We start from the raw sequence: 20,402 nt of genomic DNA on the forward strand, positions 1-20,402 counted from the left end.
CTGCACTAAAGCATTGCAGAGATATAACCTCATGTCCATTTGGTGTACTCTTCATCAAATTAGTTTGAGCATTTTTCGAGAACGGTTTGACTAATCAACTTGAATTCCATAAATTTTTGCCAACATGGTCTGAAGATGATCTGAGCCAATTTTGGTGAAAATCAGACAAACTGTCTAGAATGAGTTTGAAAAAGTAGGTTTTTCGTATATTTGAAAATTTGAAATTTTTTTTTTGAAAAATCTTGACCAATAGAAATTTAAATTTTGACATGCATTTGACATGGCATGAGCCAAGGAATCAGAGGAAAAAAATAATTTTGCTTCTGAAATTTACGGTTCAAAAATTATTAGCATGAACACGTGTGAAACTTTGGACAAGTGGTGGCGCTAGAGAGTTTAAGTAAGAGACTCCAAACTTGCGATGATTAATGTTGAGACTGTCCTCTATCTGTGTGCCAAATCTCATAACTTTCCCACAAGCGGTTCTATGGGCTGCCATAGACTCCTGAACAGAACGCACCGTCAGTGCTTAGCTCCTAGAAATCAGAAAATGGGTGAATTCCATTGTTTCACTGTGAAAAGGGGACGGTTGTTCCATATTAAAGTCTGTGTAAAGCAATATTAAATATGTGTTCTGAGTTTGTCACACCATAGAAAAATGTGTTATTAACCACCCAGCCAAATTTGAATGATAAAAAAACCCGGCAAGTAAATAAAATAAGGTATCAAAATCTTGAAAAAATAAGCAGTATTCTCTGCTCTCAAACGCTGGGGGCGTGTCTGCTGTCGGTGCTGAAACCACGCCCACTCGTGGGGAAGCTGGTTTTCCCGCGGAATTGGGCTACTTTAACACTGTTGCCGCAGCTTGTTTTTCATGTCGGCAGGTTGAAGCGACTCCAATAACATGATATTTATCCCCTGGAATGTGAATTTTAGCAGGGGAACCCCACCAAAAAACTGGAGAGCCCTTCGAAACGCGATTGGGCTAGTTTTGGGCTAGTTTTGGGTAGCGATTGGGCGGGTTTTCTTGTGAAAACCTGGCAACCCTGCTGCCACTGGTGGGAAGAACAAAGATTTGAACATTTATGAAGAGAGAGAGAGTGAAACCTTCTGAATGAAGAGGCGCAGGGCGGTGAAGACGTGTCTGAGGGTGCTGGTGGACTGGTTGATCTGGAAGAACAGCAGGTACGTGTCAAACACTTTTTTCATCAGAGAGTTTTGCCCTTCATCGTGCTGCAACCGTTTCTGCAGTAGAAGAGAAGACAGCAGGAGTTAGTCATCTTAAAGGGGTCATATGATGCGATTTCAAGTTTTCCTTTCTCTTTGGAGTGTTACAAGCTGATTGTGCAGCATGTGTCCACTAGATGGCAACATTACCTCCTTACAATCAGAATGAATTGAACAGATACAGACAGATTGTGAATACTGCAGTGATTTTTGGCCAGTAGCATACTTTTGCAATTCATCTATTTTTTCTCAAATAGGACAGTGTTCAGACATTTTAATAGCATAATTGATTGATATCTAAATTGATATTAAACTTAAGTTAATGTTGGCATATGTAGTTTAACATAATCTTGTGAAGCATTTTTGTTTAGAGATATTACTAATATTTGAAATACTTTTGTCCACCCAATCAAAGTCAGTGCTAAATAAATAATCTTTAAAATATGTTTGATTTATTTTAAATAACAATTTAATTGCGCACACTTCAGGTACAATTAAAGTATTTTTGTACTTTCATTTTTATGTATTTCTTATTTGATGGTTACATAACCTGTCATTTTTAGAGTCTTAAAATCAAATTGTAGAAAATGTTTTAAACATTTTTGTTTAAAAAATGTACAAAAACAACATTCATAGATTTCTAAAGTGTCTCCTTTTTATTATCTCCGACACCCTGCCTTGTCATTGATCCATATGAAAATATTTACATATACTTTCATATAAATTCTCCTAGTGTTCATGTTTGTGCGTAAGATATTAAATATCGCAACAGACTACAAAAATAATTTTTAAAGATTTTTAAGATATATCATCAAGCACTAATCCCAATTCATATACTTCTAGTAAATATGAAGTATGTAGGATCTCTGTCTGCGAACGGACCCACTTACACTATTGAGTCACCTGAATGAATTAGTAATAATTAATTCCCTAAGAAAAAGTAATCAGACATTACAAGTAAGTATGTATTCTCTTGTGTGGGATAATATGTTCAGAGTGTATACTGGGATATAATTCCACATCATAAATCCGTATCAATATTACCTTGTGATGATGAACAAACAGATCCAGAACATCCAACACGGTCAGAGCGACTTCAGTAGAAAGATTGGCTTCAATATCTGTGGGGCTGACGTTTTCTCCTTCAGATGCATTTCCATCTAACACACACACAGACACAGACACAGACACAGACAGACACAGACACAGACACAGACAAACACACACACACACACACAAACAAACAAACACACACAATACAGTTATGATACACATATTTTGACTCAATTCAGTGATTGTAATTTTGCCGTATGTATCTAAAACACACAGCGCAGGCTTTCCCAGGTGGTTGTGGTGAGTGTGTGTTACCTGTCTCCATCATGTGCAGCAGTTTGGGGTTGGTGAGGGCGTTCTTCCCCCTGATGATGGGCATGGTCTGTGAGCGGGCGTGTCTGTGCCCGTCCTGAGCAGAGAGCATCCTGGGAACAGCAGCGGTTTCATCGGTTAGCAATAACATAATCCAGAGATGTCATGACAATAACAGAGAAAACTATTCAATTCCCCCTCATTTTCTCCCTCTTATATCTCCACTTTCTTGGCTGGTAGTTTAATGCTTTACAGACTGTCAATAGTATTTTGGCTCTTACTAAACTATGAATGTCTGTGAACTAGGTTTTAGCTACAAAATAAACACTAAAATAGCCTTTTATTTTCTTTGTAACAATAGAGACATATAACAGGTTTTATGAAGGTAAATTTAAGACTTTTTAAGACACTACATTTACTTGAGGAGCAAAATGACAGAAGATATTAAGTCTTTTTTTATGAGTTTGTGATTAAAACAAGAATAAATATCTACCATTGGGCTCAGAAAAATCTACTTAATTAGAACAGGTTTTAATAGCTCATTGACATACATTTGTTCTTGTTTTATGCATAAACTTATTTAATTGTGTTACATTTATCAAGAAAACAAGACTTCATATCTTCAGTTTGAATCTCAAGTAAAATTATCTTGGTTTAAGGATGTTTAGATATTTGTCTTGCAAAACAAGACAAAAATACTGAGGAAGATATTTATTTTATTTTATTTTTTTGCAGTGCATGGAACATTTAATACTTTATGACTTTATGAATGTAAGACCTTCTGCTCTGATTTAAGACCTGTGAGTGAAAATAAGAGTGAAATAAGACTTTTAAAGACCGTTTGAAGAGCTGCAGAAAGCCTGTCGGTGAATGAGACGGGCTTGCTGGATACAGACATAAATGGTTCCCACACTATGGATGTAACATGATGAACTATGATTTTTTACACAGGACAGACCCACTTTATAAGAAGAGTATTTAAGTACTATGTACTAATATTTAAATGAATCACTTGATACAATGCACTCACTGTGTACATACATATTTTTACATTGCACTTACATTTTAAAATACCAGCATGAAATTAATTACAGCATGAACACAATAAGTACACTGTACCAGACAATTAATGTGTTACATAGCAGTTAAACACACCTGATAAAAAGTGGGACAAATGCTTTTTGAGTGTGTTTTAGAACGTTATTCTCGGGGTTAAAAATCATTTAGCTAAGAAATGCATTTATTGCAATAATTAATTCTATGCACTGCACATTTAGTGTTACACTCTTAGAAATAAAGCTTCCAAAAGGGGTTTTTTGCAGATACAGAAGAACCATTTTGGGTTCATGTGAACATTTCAATACCATTTTCCAGTATAAAGACCCTTTTGTGCAATGCAAAGGTTCCACTGATGTTAAGGGTTCTTCACGGAACCACAGACGCCGATACAGAAGCTTTATTTTTAAGGCATTTTTGGGAGCTCTGTGTAGACCTGTTAGGTGTTTACCATTGGGGTAGGAGCCCTGAAGACTGGCAGGACACGTTAGACCCCTTCAGGGTGCCATTGTTCTGTGTGGCCTGAGCCAGCTTAACGGCGGCCGCTAGCTTCCTGCGCACACAACGAGCCAATTAGAGCAGGGTTAACGTCAACCTTCATCCTCACAGCCATTACAGACAGGAAAATGAAAGCCAAGCTTCTAGGGGAGTGTTGTTTCAGAGCAGGACAAGTATCGTGATACTAAATGTCAGATGTTAGATGCTGGTGGTGTCATCTTGTTATGTATGGAAGGCAGACAGAGGAAAACATGAAAGTGGGAACAGAGAGCGTGACGAGGGAGAGATGTAAGATTAAACACGTATCCGAATACAAAGACAACACACGGTGTGGGAATAAAGCAGGCATGACACTACAGGCTGCTAGTTAGTCATATGCTACAGCAGTCATTATATAGTACTTTCAGCACTCTATACTAGTATAGAGTACTCCAGTTTTTGTTCCTTCAGGCACCTGAGCAAAAATATTCCTTATACTAGACCTGTCCAGCAAACACACAAAAACCAGTTACATCATGCATTTGCAACCTGTTACTGACTGCACTGTGAATTAGTGACGGGTGCTTTCGAAGAACTGCTTCGTGAAGCTTCAACGGATCATTATGTTTCAACCAGTGGTTCAGAGCACATATCAAACTGCCAAAGTCGTGTGATTTCAGTAAACAAGGCTTTGTTACATCATAACTGTTGTCGAAATGTTTAGCCCATGTGAATCAGTGGTTTTTAGCTGATCTCAGATCAGTTGTATACATTTGTAGACACTGTTGATCATAAATTTGTATAATACAAATGAGCAATAGTAGTTAACACTCTTATTAGCCAAGCCCTCCATAAAACAAACAAAACAAACCCTGCAAATTAATAAAGTACAGTAGCACATATCATAGAGAAACTTCATATTTAATGGTATTTGGTGATTTGTTAACTGCATTTCATAGACTTCACTTTCAATAAAGCATTTGCAATTGGTTTGTAAAATATGTTTTTATGCATGTTTTTGTTGCATTTACACATTCTATCCCCAGCATGTGGCGTTTTGAGCGCTTCAGGGAATCATTTTGCAAAGCCATTGGTTCAATCGATTTAAAGTTTCAAAAAAGTGTGTTTCTCCCATCAGTACTGTGAATCAAGCAAGTTAAATCCATTTTGCTTCAGTCACATCGTGCCTCTTAAACAAAACCATGTCTGCATTTGTGATCGGAGGAACGACAAACAACAAGTTCTACTCTACACTGCTCAAAACTCGCGTTCGAATCATCAGTGGCAAATCCTTTAAATATTCAAAAAACGTACTTCCAGGCTGTGCGTCAGAAGCGCCAGACTGTCCTTGCAAAGTTGGAACTGCCCAATTTTATAGAAACAGCCTTTGTGCACAGACGCATTGTAGGCTAACGTTACTTTACCAGGATCAGGAAACAATCCTCCATAAAATGCGCTGCACACATCTGAATATTTGGGTTGTACTGTTCTGGAACAGTGTTGTAAATACAACTTAACCACTGATTTCTAGTCGTGTCCTCTTTTAGAAGACCAAACAAAGTAGTTTCGCTTTCACAACGAAACACACAGCGCCACACACGGCGGGATTGAGTGAGTGGAGGCCGGGGGCTTGAGAACGGCGCGGCCGGCGGATTCGACGAAGGAGCATCCGGCGGGCTTGCGGCAACCACATGTGACGACCCTGGGCTGGACTCCGCTTCGTCCACGGTGAAAGCCGATCCACAGCGCGAAGTTGATGTATTTCCTCAGCGACCAGCATGGATCAGATCTAGGCAGGTTATCTAGCGGATGTCGTCCTCTTTTGGCTGGCCAAACACAGCGTCTTCACGACATGGCGGCGGCAACAATAACACTACAGCGAGAATCAAAGTTACGCCTTCTTTCTTTGCGTGAACATTTGGGCGGCGTTATGCAAATCTTCCCACATCATGATGTAGACATGTGGGGGCGTGTTAGAACGAGGCGTTTTAGGTAGGCGTGGCTGACTCTGAACTTTTATAAAGAATATCTCTTTGGATTTGTTCTACTCTACACTGCTCAAAACTCGCGTTCGAATCATCAGTGGCAAATCCTTTAAATATTCAAAAAACGTACTTCCAGGCTGTGAGTCAGAAGCGCCAGACTGTCCTTGCAAAGTTGGAACTGCCCCACTTTATAGAAACAGCCTTTGTGAAGTTGATGTATTTCCTCAGCGACCAGCATGGATCAGATCTAGGCAGGTTATCTAGCGGATGTCGTCCTCTTTTGGCTGGCCAAACACAGCGTCTTCACGACATGGCGGCGGCAACAATAACACTACAGCGAGAATCAAAGTTACGCCTTCTTTCTTTGCGTGAACATTTGGGCGGCGTTATGCAAATCTTCCCACATCATGATGTAGACATGTGGGGGCGTGTTAGAACGAGGCGTTTTAGGTAGGCGTGGCTGACTCTGAACTTTTATAAAGAATATCTCTTTGGGTTTGAGACTTTAGTCTTTGCAACTTTAGGGACTTTGCAACTTTATCTATTCACGAACAGCTTGTAACACTCCAAAGAGAAAGGACAATTTGAAATTGCATCATATGACCCCTTTAAGGGAAAAGATCACATATAGCCACGGTTCAGTAGAGAATACCAAATTCAAAATTTGGTATTCAAATTAAATTTGACATTTTCATGATTTTGAAAAGTTTAAAACAAATATTATGACAAAATGAATCAGAATTATTTAAGACATTGCGTACTAAGTACAGTATTACTAATCAAGTCAGCAAGTTTGTGACTGATCATGTTATGCTGGGATAAAAGCAGTTTTGTATTGTATTAAATATACCATTTATTGTAGAAAACAAAAACAAGCTAAAGAGAGTGGCTTTTTCAGAAATGAAATAATTTATTTGACATTTATTGCCAAAGCAGGAATGTCCTATAACTTTCAGGCTTGATTTAATGAACCCAGTGTAATTGAAAACACTGGCTTGTCAAAGTCAATGCAGAGCCTGGCAAAAACTCCCCAGAACCATCAGAACCAATTCTTTCATTTTACTAAATTACACATAATGCATTATAATTTGATTCTCTGAGAGATGTTTATTTCAGAGCACTGGAATTCAATGAAAGTGAGTATTCTCTAACATTTCTTCCCTCTCTCCCTCTTTCGAGCACATATATACAATCAGGGACAGAAAGAAGAGAAAAGAAAAGAAATGGTGACGCTTACATTCATCCAGACGCACCGGAGCACACATAAAACACAGCTAACTGAGGAGAGATCTTACCTGGCAATGTGGCGCTTTCCAAGGAACCGGAAGTGTTGGAGACATAGTCTGTTCAAAAGAGAAATATACGCAAAATAATGAAAACACACAAGGATTTGATTCCTTTTCTTTCTCTTTTATTCCTCCATTTATTAGTCTTTATGAAAAGAGTAACTCACTCCAGGATATTGAAGAAATCACTGATCTCCTGGTGAATGGCTCGATGCCAGTATGAAACCAGCACCTCTGCAACACGGAGAGCACATCATCCTCACAACAGTGTATCATATGTTACAGGCCATTACAGATGCTATGAGATTTGAACATGTGCAATAAACATCTTCTTTCAAGGTTCAGTGATTTAAAGTCTCACCCTCTGAAATGGTCTTCATGATGTGAAGGAAACATATGAGCAGACTTCTGGTCTCCGCTTGATCCAGTTTATCAAAGCGTGCACCAAACCCAATCAGAGACTGCGGCCTGGCAAACTGAGTACAGTAATCACAATTATTCTCTTGGTATATGAGAAAAAAAACACGCATTCATTCTGTGTGTCTGTCATCTTTCATTCTGAGTTTCTGTTTTTGTTCATGTGTTATTATGTTGGCTCTATCTGTCTGGCTGTCAGTCAAAAATTCACGTACTTACCTTTTCACATCCATCCATCTTCTCACTGTTGCGGTCACTGTTGCTGGGGTTCGACTCGATGCTGATGAGAGAGCCTCTGGAGTCTGCATTGTTAGCGGTTGATACGGCCAATGACGAAAAGGCTGGGGAAGAGCAAACCAGCATAAAAGCAGTCGTTGTGATATATTCCAAATATTCTGAAAGCATGATAGATTTGTGTGAGGAATAGACTATGAATAGCAGTCTATGAAACACATCCGCACACCAACACCTCTATACCTGTAATGGAGTTGAGCACTTCCTTGGAGAAGGACGCATCCATCGAGTTCCCATGGCGTAAAACATGGGTCACCTGACCCGCTAAACCTACTCCGACACTGACATCATCTCTGGAACCCTGTGAAGGAAATCTTATTACTTACTGCATGGAATGGGAGAGAAGTTGATGTAATTTAAGTCTCATCATCTCTGGAACCCTGTGAAGGAAATCTTATTATTTATTGCATGGAATGGGAGAGAAGTTGATGTAATTTAAGTCTAAAATAATGGGGAAGTGTTTTTTAAAATCTTGGGGTTGTGAAAATGCAGATACATTTAGAATTTTGGATATGGATTTATGTGCATTGTTTTCCCCCAAAGTAGCTTTAATGAACAAAGTTTATAATGTAAAGTACTATGTAAGTGTTTGTGTTGAAGGCTGTTGAAACAGATTCCTGCTCCTTTCCTCACTTCACTGTTATCCAGCACTTTCCAGAGACCTCGGCATTAGTGTGCATTCTCAGTACATAATTTTCTACTTTGGATTAGATCTTGTATCGCTGATGTCATGCAATGCTAAATTTCTCTATATCTGTTCCGTACATGTGCAGGTACAAGCTTGAAAACATGCACAAGCCTCAATAACAACCAACATCAGCTTTTTAAGGCAATCCTTGATCAATACCACAACATCTTTGCAGCTCTGGGACAAAGAATGTGGGCAGATGGGGTTGATGCAGAGCACAGTAGACAGAGGTGATGCACAACCTATCCGTCTGTATCCTCACTGCAAGGCCCTTGTCAAATGACAAGCTGTGGAGCAAAAAGTCCAGGAAATGGCAGAGACGACTCAAATAGTCTATGAGACCCAGTGGTCCTAGTTTGGAAAAAGGACTCTTTCTGGAGGTTTTGTGTGGAATTCCATTGCTATGATGATCCCTGGACCAAACCGCTGGCTCCTGATGGTTAAGGTCCCTTGACTTCCAAAGCAGGTACTGGCAGATGGAGCTGACACCTGAGGCCAGACCAAAGAAACCAGGGGCTCTGGCAGTGACCATTGGTCTGCTGGTTAATGTAATGGACGACAAAGAATGTGGGCAGATGGGGTTGATGCAGAGCACAGTAGACAGAGGTGATGCACAACCTATCCGTCTGTATCCTCACTGCAAGGCCCTTGTCAAACGACAAGCTGTAGAGCAAAAAGTCCAGGAAATGGCAGAGATACAACTCAAATAGTCTATGAGACCCAGTGGTCCTAGTTTTTGATAAAAGGACTCTTTCTGGAGGTTTTGTGTGGAATTCCATTGCTATGATGATCCCTGGACCAAACCGCTGGCTCCTGATGGTTAAGGTCCCTTGACTTCCAAAGCAGGTACTGGCAGATGGAGCTGACACCTGAGGCCAGACCAAAGAAACCAGGGGCTCTGGCAGTGACCATTGGTCTGCTGGTTAATGTAATGGACTTTAAAGTGTCTCTGCACGTCTTCTACCAGGCCATATGTCATGCTAGACTACACCATCACCCAAAGAAGTTCAGGAAACAATGTTCCTTGGACATGTGACTGGGACAGATGGCGTGGCAACTGACCCTGAGACGAATGCAACGATGAAGAGTTGACTGGTGCCTCGTACCGTTTCCGAAGTACACAGCTTCCGGGTTTGGCCTCATATTACATGCATTTTATATGGGATTTTGCTTCCATCACTAGTGATCTTCATCACACTGGCACTCCCTGACCGTCCAATGACTATGAACAATGTTTGGGTTTGCAGTAATTTAAGCACTACTTTCAATAGGGCAAGTGCAGTTATTCTCTCTCAATGTCTTTTTATGTTGGTAGACTACTGGGCCCCAGTGCCGCTCTTACACCCCTTCCTTTAATAGTTAAGAAGGACGCTGGGATAAAATTAAAAAATATATTATTCAAAGTAATGCTGGTGGTTTCAGAATTTGTTGTGGGTATATGGCGTGGCCTGGATGAGTGTGAGACTCCCTGTCTGAAATTTTGCTCCAGTTTGCTTTGCATTCAGTGTGGAAGGGCCTTTACATTGCTCTCAGGAATACTTGATTCTAACTGAACAATTGCAGAATTGTGCAGTCAAATATGTTTACAATCTAAATTAAAATTAACAATAAAGTATAGTAATGAAGTATTTAACATCCCTGTTGAAACTTCAGATCCTGTTCAACTGATGTGAGTTCCTGACAAAAACATAAGAACAATGCTGTTTCACTTCATTTGATAAACGAACATCCTGAGCATGTTTACCTGGTCGCTGGCCGTCAGGCAGATTGGAAACAGATCTCTGAGGAAGAAGCGAGGCATGTTGTCAAGGATCAGACCATAAAGAGGCAGGTACAGAGAGGCTATCCGTGCCTGTTTCTCCTACACACACACACACACACACACACACACAATACAGTTAAAATCAGTTTACAATTCACAGACATAAATGGTGCACAACAAGTATATGTTTTGTTTAATTGCTATCATTGTCAAAATTCACCTTTATGGCATAACGGGAGTCCAATGAATGTTTAGCCATGAGGTTCTTCAGGCAGGCCAGGGCGAGGTGTCTCAGGTTTTGCTCGTCTTGCAAAGCGAGCCCCAGCTCTCTCAACAGCAGTCCTATGAGAAAATGTTTCCTGCAGAACTCTTCCGTCAAACTATACTCCGGAAAGTCCACTGAGAGGTAAGAGAGAGAAAGAAACCACATAACTGTTGATGACTGCCCCCTTCTTGATACTCGAGAACACACTATAAGTGTAATCTACAATAAGTTGGTATAAGGTAAATGAGTATTTTGGGGAACTTCTGCTTTTACTTCTTTAAATTTTAAAGCATATATTAATTTTTCATTCACTAAAGGTTAGCCATGGAGCATAAGTTACTATGGTGATGGACACTGGTTAAAGCTAACCAACTTTCTTCCTGCTTTAAAACTCAGGGTTGGTGCAAACTAGGGATGGGCGAGACTAGTCGACTAAACTGAACTGCACTAGTCGAAATGTAGAAATTTTAATGTTTTACATTTTAAAAATAAAAATTTTTTTTTTGAAAAGTGAATATCTGAAGTGAAAAACAAAATAATTTCCTTTCACCTCAGACATTGCACGCATGCGTTTTCTTCAATGCGGGCTCAGAGAAATGTCCACTTGGAAGACAAGTGAGGTGTGGGAGCGTATGATTTACTGGTTTAAAGCGGGAAACATTATGAATGAAAGGGAATTGACTTTCTTCAGAAAAGTGTTTCATGTTATCACCATATAATGCCTAATAAAATAGTGTTTATCAGTGCAGCGCTGCTTTGTTTACAGCTGTATTTCTGCTTGTTCAAAAGCGCCACCTACTGACAGAGAGTGAATTTGCATTTACATTCATCCATTTTTTTTGCAAATTTTAACCATTTGATGGTAAACAAGATCAATTCAGATAATAAGATATCTAGGATTATTTGACACTTTGATTCATAGTTCAAGTATTTCAAATGGATCGCATATAAACAACTTTTTTGACTGTATTCTAAGGGTTTCTTATTTTTATACTAGTTGACTAGTCATTTACAAAATTTTCATTTAAACAGCAGTGAAATTAGTCATAGCGCACATCCCTAGTGCAAACTAATTTAAAAATGACCCTGCTAGCCACCTAAACTGGCCTTGTGGTACAGGGACCAGGTGGCGTGGAGGCAGTATCGTGCAAAAGCAACCAAAATTGTGAACATGTTCGATAATAGGGGGGTTTACGGAGATAAAATAAGTATTTGATTTGTCAGGTAATCTCATCATGGCAGTACAGTGGCTACTGGATTATGACTGTACTATAAAGGAATAGTTCACCCAAAATTTAAACTGCAGAATGTTTCTGTTCATACAAAGAAAGTCAATTGGGTTTAAATGTTAAGCTGAAGAAAGGATACAAAGTTAGTCTAAAATTAATCCATACAACTCCAGTGGTTTAATCCAAGTCCAAGCATTTACTTATAGGATATGCAGAAAACTGGCATGAATGCATATGCTATCCGCTAAGCCACAGCTTTGAGGAACTGGTCAAACTTTTACAAATAAGAAAGAAAAGTTCAATAAAAACACTTAATAGTTACCCTGAGCACTTTGGGTTTCCGGTGATGCCTTGTCTGACAGAGAGAAATGAGACAGAGAATATCAGTGGCGTGGTCTACTGGATGCTAATAGGACTAGGACGTAAGCATGAAGTTACGTGCATGAGACACACAGAGGTGGAGTTTGTGGTGCTCTCTGACCTGTGATTCGTGCAGACGGGATGGGAAGACTCAGAGGGACATAGTGCTCATAGTTACACACTTCCCTAATGAACTCAAACTTCAGCTCACACAGCATCTGGAAAAATAACATTTGCACCCAAAACGCGTTGTGCACACACAAAGCGGTTCTTTAGTGATCATCTTTGCAACAGAGAGCTTCATGAACAGAGGCGGTCAATGAATTAAACAGCCAGACAAAAACACACAGAAATGATACATAAACAGTGTTGGGCAAGTTACTTCCAAAATGTAATACATTATATATTACTAGTTACTGTCTTTTGAAAGTAATTAGTTACATTACAATATTATACATGTCAGTCATAACATAGCAAAAGTTCTTCATAACTAGGATCTTTTAATGTGTGGTGTCCTTGTTTTAACACTAAAGCCGTAATCACACTAGACTTTGAGCAAGTAAAATATCTTCTTACACTGCAACAAACAGCTCACGCTCTAGGATTTTTGTTTCCACAAACCTGTAGCTTTAAAGAGATGCATGAAACTTTGCTGTTAATTTACTGTATTTCTTTAGTAGAACAGTAATGAAGACTTTTAGCTGAAACCGTGCTCCTTAGTGATCCATAAAATGCAAGTCAGTGGCTGCCAGTTTTGTAGAATAAAAAAGCTCATCAGGCAATGCAAAATTAATAGCCGTGCCTCCTGACGATATATTGAGGTCTTATGAAGCGAAACGATCAGTCTGTGCAAGAAACTATTATTTACAATCCAGAGCCTCAAGCAAACAGTCCAGAGTGATGTCCAGTTTGTGAATGAATCGTTCTTTGAACAGATTCTTTTTAGTGAACTGGATGAACCAGTTCACCAAATCGGACTGAATCGTCTGAAACAGTTTGCGTCTCGAGCAGCACAGATTTACACGTTACTCAATCAAAACTGACTTTCAGACGCCTGACAGTCACTCCGACTTGAAATGAGCCAAAATAGCGGCGTATCTGATCCTGTGATGAATGAACTGATTCAGCGCTCCAGTTCCTCCAGCAGTCACTGAACTGAATGAACAGTTCGACTCGGACCGAAGGGCCGCTGATATGTGCATTTGTGAACCAAGCACTTGAGTGAAGGGGAGAAATGAATGTTTTTCTGGTTTCTCATTGATTATGTAAAAAGGTGAGTTGATTAAGAAAAGTTAATTCACTTTATATGCTTTAGACATGTAAAACATCCACATTTCACATCATTATTGGTGCTTTATTACTATAATTGCATATACATTTTGTCATTGCATGATTACATTAACTGGTGAATCAGTTATTTAAACCAATCCATTGAAACAAACCTGTCCGGAAGAATCAGTTCATGGAAAAGAATCGGATTTCTCTGTTTGCATGAGGCTGTGGATTACAGGTAATAATGCTGTAAATAATGTTCAGTTGCGCTTCATAAGACCTCAATATATATCATCAGGAGCCACGGGTATTAATATTGTGTTGCCTGTACAGTATATGCTTTTTTTGACTCTCAAAGTGACGGCAGCTGTTGACTTGCATTTTATGAATCACCAAGGAACCGCGGTTTCAGCTAAAAATCTTCTTTACTGTTCTGCTGAAGAAAAAGAGTCACCCACATCTTGGGTGGCCTGAGGGTGAGCAAATTAACAGCAAATTACCCTCGACTTTTCATTTTTGTGTGGACTGTTTGTGTTGTTTGTATTGAGCCAAGAGTTGAATCTGTCATGTTCAGATCCTCTACGAGTCACACATCCTCTTGTCATACAAATTCGCTGGTCAGTGTTCACCAAACTTTTATACACAACTAGATGCAAGACTTCTTCATGAGTTTGCGTTTCTGGTCTTCTGCGTCCATTTGAATAGAAATCAAAGCACAAAGTCTAGTGTTACCACAGCTGAAGAGAAACAGAAAAGTGAGAACGTTCAGGTACCTTATTGTCACTGGCTGTGATCATGTTTATGTAGTTACTGATCAGTTTGAAGGTGAAACCTCTGTCCATGAATGTGAAGCACCGCTGAGGATGAGAAATACATATATTTCAATTAAAATTTAAAGGGACACTGTCCAATTTCAAATGCATATGCTGTACAAAATAAATGAACCTATTGATGTAGTTGAAAATTTTCTGCATCTAATTTACTTCATTTGAATCTTTGTCGTGCACACATTTAAAAGTGAAATTTTCATAATGATCTCAGCAGTGTGTTGTTCCTGACCTTCACAAAGGCCGCTATGGCCATATTAGCGCTGCGTGTCTCCTCTGCCAGCTCTTTATTCTTCCAGAAGATGTGATCGGACATCGTCATGATCAGGGTTTCCAATCGACTCTGGAAAGATCCAGGAAATCGCTGTGGTCGAGGAAGCTGAGCAAACGCATTATTTATACATTACTTATTAAACACAAGTATTAGACACTATTACAGTATTAGTTGCAAGCACTCAGGAAGCTTAAGTCGTCTGCTTTCTGAAACACCTCTTATTTATTCAGATTTGTTGGTGTTATGGCGAAAATGTTTAAAGGTAGATCACAGCTGCATAAAATTGTACTTAAAATTGTCAAGTGTAATTTTACATTTATGTCAAAAGTTTAAGTAAAATCAAACCAAGAGTTCTGAATATGGTCACACTTTAGTTTGCGGACCAGTTCTCACTATTAACTAACTATTAACTACGACTTTTGCCTCAATAAACTACTAATTTGCTGCTTATTACCGTATTGGCCCGAATATAAGACGACCCTGATTATAAGACGACCCCTAATAAGGTAGTTGTTAAGTTTAGGTATTGGGTAGAATTAAGAGATCTAGAATATGATCATGCAGAATAAGGCATTTATATGTGCTTTATATAATAAACAGTTATATGCTAGTAATATGCATGCTAATAAGCAACTAGTAAATAGTGAGAACTGGTCTTCAAACTATAGCGTTACACTGATTATAAGTCATTATTTTAGGTTTACTGGCCACTGTTAAAATATAATAGGAGTAGATGATTTAAGCCTGAGTTCACGTCTGTTGGCTCAATATTTACCGTAAGCTTATTTGAGTCGAGCAGATGCTGCGCCATCGACTTCACTATGATCTCGAGAAAGAACCACGAGAACTGCAGGGAACCAAACAGATATCAGTCGACAGGCTTTAAAATGGTCCGTCACGTCTGTAAGAGAGAGATGCTCATGTGAGCTCACCTTCAGGATACTGCGTATGACCGACTGGTCGTTGCTCTTCAGGTCAGAGGTCATGCCCTTGGCCAACTCTTCGTGAACCGTTCTGAAGCCACACGCTTCAGTCTTAAAGACAAACTGGTTAAACAAAAGAGAAACACAAATGTGTCCCATGCTCTCGTTCACACACATAATGAATGACACGTTTCTACAAGAACTTCGCACCAGCGACTTTATTGCCCTGCTAGAGTTTGTCGACCTTTTCTTTAGTCATATGTTTGGTTATATAAAATAAACAAAAATATGCCTCCTTGTAAATCTCGTTTGGAAAGGTTTATGTAGGGGATAATGTACAGTGTACAAGCTCATTACAGTACAGTACAGTGTCCCCGAAGTGATGTATGCATCACTTCGGGGAACAACGGCCTTCAAACAGTGGGAATTGCTGTATATGGTGGACTTAATCATCTTTCACACATTGACTATCAAATATTTACATGCTGAATGCTGCAACAGGCCAATCAGAATCAAGTATCCTAGAGAGCCATGTAATAAATAATCTTTCATACACTTAATAAAATAGCCAAAACACATAAAAGTCCTTGTGCAGCTCTTTTTTTTGCCAGTATAAAAATAAAAACATTTTAAAGTGTGTTTAAAAGAGATTTGATTTTACATTTAAGACTCGAAATCTTCAAGCTGCGGAAATCTGTCTTCAACCATACATGGATACTGCGGTCATGTGTGTGTTTTTGAACATGCCCACACATCTACACCTATGGTTACTTATTAGACAAGTTCAGTGTCTCGATCTAGCCATCGGCAGTAACTGAGACATGCTTGAGTGAAATGATACACTGCACACGTAAGCGTGAGCCATATAATGTACCTTTATGTAAGAGTGCAAACAGTGGCCCAGGTTCTCCTCATGGCACTTAGCTAAGATGTGGACCAGGACCCTGATGAAAAAGAGGTTGAAATGAGAATCAAATCTGAAAGCGGTGTTGATTGACTGCATTCAGAAGAGCGAGTGCTGGGGTTGTGTACCTGGTGGTGCTGGTGGTCACTTCATCAGTGTCGTTTTGGGTGAGCACTTTGAAGAGCTGGTTGAAGATAACAGGAAGGAAGCGAATTATGACATGAATCCTCTCCATACTCAGGAGGCCCTGAAAGGGGAAAAAAAACATTGAGTTGAAATAAAATGGACTGAATATTCACCTGAAAATGTTACATTTTCACAGATATATAGGATGAATATTAGTTAAACAATACGTACACATAATTTGAAACTTTAGATATTTGTATTCCGATTTCACTTCAGAAAATTCAAAAATCTAGTTTAAATACAGCGTCTTCTAAATTGGATTAAAAATTTTTAGAACAGTTTGCAATAATACTCATTTATAATGGAAATGATATGCATTCATCAATAATGAATTAAAAAATATTAGTGGAAACCGATCTATCTGCTCATCATAGGCTGAAGTGAATGGCTCTGGTCGAATACATACTGTACGACATGTGATAATCATTCTTAGATTGACAAATATTATTACATTAGAGTGTACAGTGTACTGTAATGCAGTTATATATACATATATATATATATATATGTGTGTGTGTGTGTGTGTGTGTGTGTGTGTGTGTGACCCTGGACCACAAAACCAGTCATAAGGGTCAATTTATCAAAATTGAGAGTTATACATCACCTGAAAGCTGAATAAATAAGCTTTCCTTCCATGTATGGTTTGTTAGGATAGGAAGGAATTTGGCTGAGATACAACTATTTGAAAATCTGGAATCTGAGGGTGCAAAAAAACATGGAACATGATCTTTACTTAATATCCTAATGATTTTTGGCATAAAAGAAAAATCAATAATTTTGACCCATACTGCTACGTATTGCTACAAATATACCCCAGCGACTTAAGACTGCTTTTGTGCTCCAGGCTCACATATATTCCTACTGTAGTATGTATTTTGATGCTTATTCATGCCGCAATGAATATTAATATGAAAACAAATTTAAAAATGTCTATCCCTCACAGAAAACAGACAAAACAGAGAAACAGTATAAAATGGCAAAACACAATCTGTCTATGTATTTCTAAAGAAGGAAGTGTAAATTTAAGCAAATAGCATGTAAACAGTTTGGTCCTTGTCTGTAATTTGTGGATCTTAAGTAAAACATCTTTTGCAAACAGCTACATGTCTAGATAATAAGTTGAATATGTATCGAACGGGTTGCATTTATAGGTATAATTACGGTTCAGTTTTTGGCCCCTGGTTATCGCCCTGAATGCACTTACTTTAAGGCAGTTGAGGAAGTTCGAGGTAGGAGGTTGAGAGAGGTCTGCCTCTCGTTTTTGGCACTGCTGGAAGAAGCGGTTTAGATGGGGGTCCTGCAAACACATGCACGGGAATTATGAGATCCCAAAATATGAGCAAGGTAATGGTACATTGAATGGAGATTGTGGCTCTTTTCAACCTGAGTATAAACTGTAGAAAGCACCAAAGTGGACACTTTGAAGATCGGCTTCCCCCCGTCGACCCACTTCACATCCGAGCCATTCTGCACAGAAACATGGGGGAAAATAAATAAACAAAAAAGAAAAAAAATACTACTACTATAATGAATCATCATTTGTTGTCTTTAGGACTCCTGTTTTGGAACGTTCCATATACTGTATATGTTTTTGTATTCTTATTTTTTTTTTTTACAAATACATTTCTAACTTTTATATTTACTTATAATATTATAATGTTATAATATAATATAATATCAACATGTATTGGCAGGTTTTAGGTTGGATATACATGCACACATACTGTAAATCCAAAAATATATTACACATACATGTAGATATATATCATATTAATATATGAAATTGTTCCAATTTGTGTTCAAGTTTCATATATGTTTTTACTTCATATGACGGTAACCCTTTACAATAAGGTTAATTAGTTAACAGTAATTAACTGTATTAGTTAACATTAACTAAGCATGAACAATACTTCTACAGCATTTATTGCTCTTAGTTAATGTTAATGTCAACATTTACTAACGCATTATTAAAATCAAAAGTTGTGTTTGTTAACATTAGTTAATGCACTGTGAATTAACATGAACTAACAATGAACAACTGTGTTTACATTTAGCTAACATTAACAAAGATGAATAAATACTGTAACAAATGTATTGTTCATTGTTATTACATGTTAGTTAATACATTAACTAAAGTTTACATTAATAAGTTTACCCATATGACAATATATTTCATATATGGAAGGAAGTGTAATATATGTACATATATCACATTTATACATAGGGTTATAAATAATTTTTTAACCCTTATTACATAGGGTTAAAAACAAATATAATTTTTGCATTCACATTTGCTCCAACAGAAAAAGAAAAAATCTACAACTTTCCAAAAAATATCAAGAGTTTGGTCACATTGGCCAGAAGAGAGAAAGATGTCAAATATGCAATCACTCCCTTCAGTTGTTGTATTAGAAATTAGTTTTCTGTCATTTAATATCAATGCACATTAATTTTTTTGCTATAGATTTATGATGTTAATAACTTAATCACTGTCTGTGAAAACTGTCCACACTGAGTTCTGGTTCATGTGACCTATAAAGCTGCCTTTGAATCACTTCTCTGTCTTCATCCTTACTTTACATCATCATCATCATCATCATACTAATATCTGTATATATCTATTTTCCATTGATGTATGGTTTGTTAGGATAGGACAATATTTGGCTGAGATACAACTATTTGAAAATCTGGAATCTGAGGGTGCAAAAAAAATCTAAATATTGAGAAAATCATCTTTAAAGTTGTCCAAATGAAGTTCTTAGCAATGCATATTACTAATCAAAAATTAAGTTTTGATATATTTACGGTAGGAGATTCACAAAATATCTTCATGGAACATGATCTTTACTTAATATCCTAAGGATTTTTGGCATAAAAGAAAAATCAATAATTTTGACCCATACTGTTACATATTGCTACAAATATACCGTACTGTATATATCTATTTTCTTTTTCTAAACGGTCTGTTTATTTGTTTTTCAGGATTCTTGTGCTCACTTTGGTGGACGAAGGCTCTTTAATGTGTAGATATCCATCAGGCAAAGTGCACGAGACTGGAATACTGAAATCCTGAGAGGAAACACGTCCATCCTTCAGAAGAGGCAGCCACGCATAGCCCACTGTAACATAAACCAACACACACACACACACACAGTCAAAGAACGACTGCACTTCACCACACACAGCACAGGAGAACGGGGCTTGATGTGCATGCGCAGATACCTGGAGTCTCCAGAGCCTCTTTCTTCTTAGAGCTGGTCTTGGCATTGATGTCACAGGTCACATGATAGAAGGAGAAGAGTAAATGGTGTTTCTCATGAAGATGTGCGGGAAGCTCAATCTTCACCTGATCAAACACATCACGACAAACATTAAAGTACCCATAACTTTCATCTGAATGGAACCCTCAGAATGAAGCTGCTAAAGCACTTTTGCAAACCTCATCATAATAGTCTGGGTTCTGTGAGTGATGCAGAACGGTGGAACAGGCAGTCGTGGTAAACACCGGACCTCCTGGCTTTCCATAGATGCACTGCAGGAATTGATTTACAGCATTTGTTTTCACGAGTCACATTCTAAAGCAGACGTTGATGGAAACTGATGGA

General features: G+C 38.3%; 1 protein-coding gene across 1 annotated transcript in view; it reads right to left on the reverse strand.

The window, feature by feature from the left end:
• The window catches only part of LOC107728226 (dedicator of cytokinesis protein 10-like), a gene marked incomplete at its 5' end in the record, with an annotated part of 43,794 nt that overhangs the window by 15,120 nt on the left and 8,272 nt on the right, over positions 1–20,402 (reverse strand). The window contains 24 exons of the mRNA XM_016538325.1: positions 1,108–1,245; positions 2,272–2,387; positions 2,596–2,705; positions 4,100–4,201; positions 7,406–7,453; positions 7,564–7,630; positions 7,758–7,872; positions 8,033–8,154; positions 8,291–8,408; positions 10,540–10,656; positions 10,778–10,956; positions 12,374–12,406; positions 12,533–12,629; positions 14,457–14,540; positions 14,743–14,889; positions 15,560–15,631; positions 15,717–15,830; positions 16,582–16,651; positions 16,740–16,858; positions 18,002–18,094; positions 18,181–18,264; positions 19,795–19,916; positions 20,020–20,143; positions 20,237–20,329. Coding sequence (XP_016393811.1) covers positions 1,108–1,245; positions 2,272–2,387; positions 2,596–2,705; positions 4,100–4,201; positions 7,406–7,453; positions 7,564–7,630; positions 7,758–7,872; positions 8,033–8,154; positions 8,291–8,408; positions 10,540–10,656; positions 10,778–10,956; positions 12,374–12,406; positions 12,533–12,629; positions 14,457–14,540; positions 14,743–14,889; positions 15,560–15,631; positions 15,717–15,830; positions 16,582–16,651; positions 16,740–16,858; positions 18,002–18,094; positions 18,181–18,264; positions 19,795–19,916; positions 20,020–20,143; positions 20,237–20,329 — 2,484 coding nt within the window. The remainder of the gene's footprint in view (positions 1–1,107; positions 1,246–2,271; positions 2,388–2,595; positions 2,706–4,099; positions 4,202–7,405; positions 7,454–7,563; positions 7,631–7,757; positions 7,873–8,032; positions 8,155–8,290; positions 8,409–10,539; positions 10,657–10,777; positions 10,957–12,373; positions 12,407–12,532; positions 12,630–14,456; positions 14,541–14,742; positions 14,890–15,559; positions 15,632–15,716; positions 15,831–16,581; positions 16,652–16,739; positions 16,859–18,001; positions 18,095–18,180; positions 18,265–19,794; positions 19,917–20,019; positions 20,144–20,236; positions 20,330–20,402) is intronic.

This window comes from Sinocyclocheilus rhinocerous, unplaced genomic scaffold, assembly GCF_001515625.1.
Source record: "Sinocyclocheilus rhinocerous isolate Xijiao unplaced genomic scaffold, SAMN03320098_v1.1 scaffold3231, whole genome shotgun sequence".
In the NCBI taxonomy this organism is placed as follows: domain Eukaryota; kingdom Metazoa; phylum Chordata; class Actinopteri; order Cypriniformes; family Cyprinidae; genus Sinocyclocheilus; species Sinocyclocheilus rhinocerous.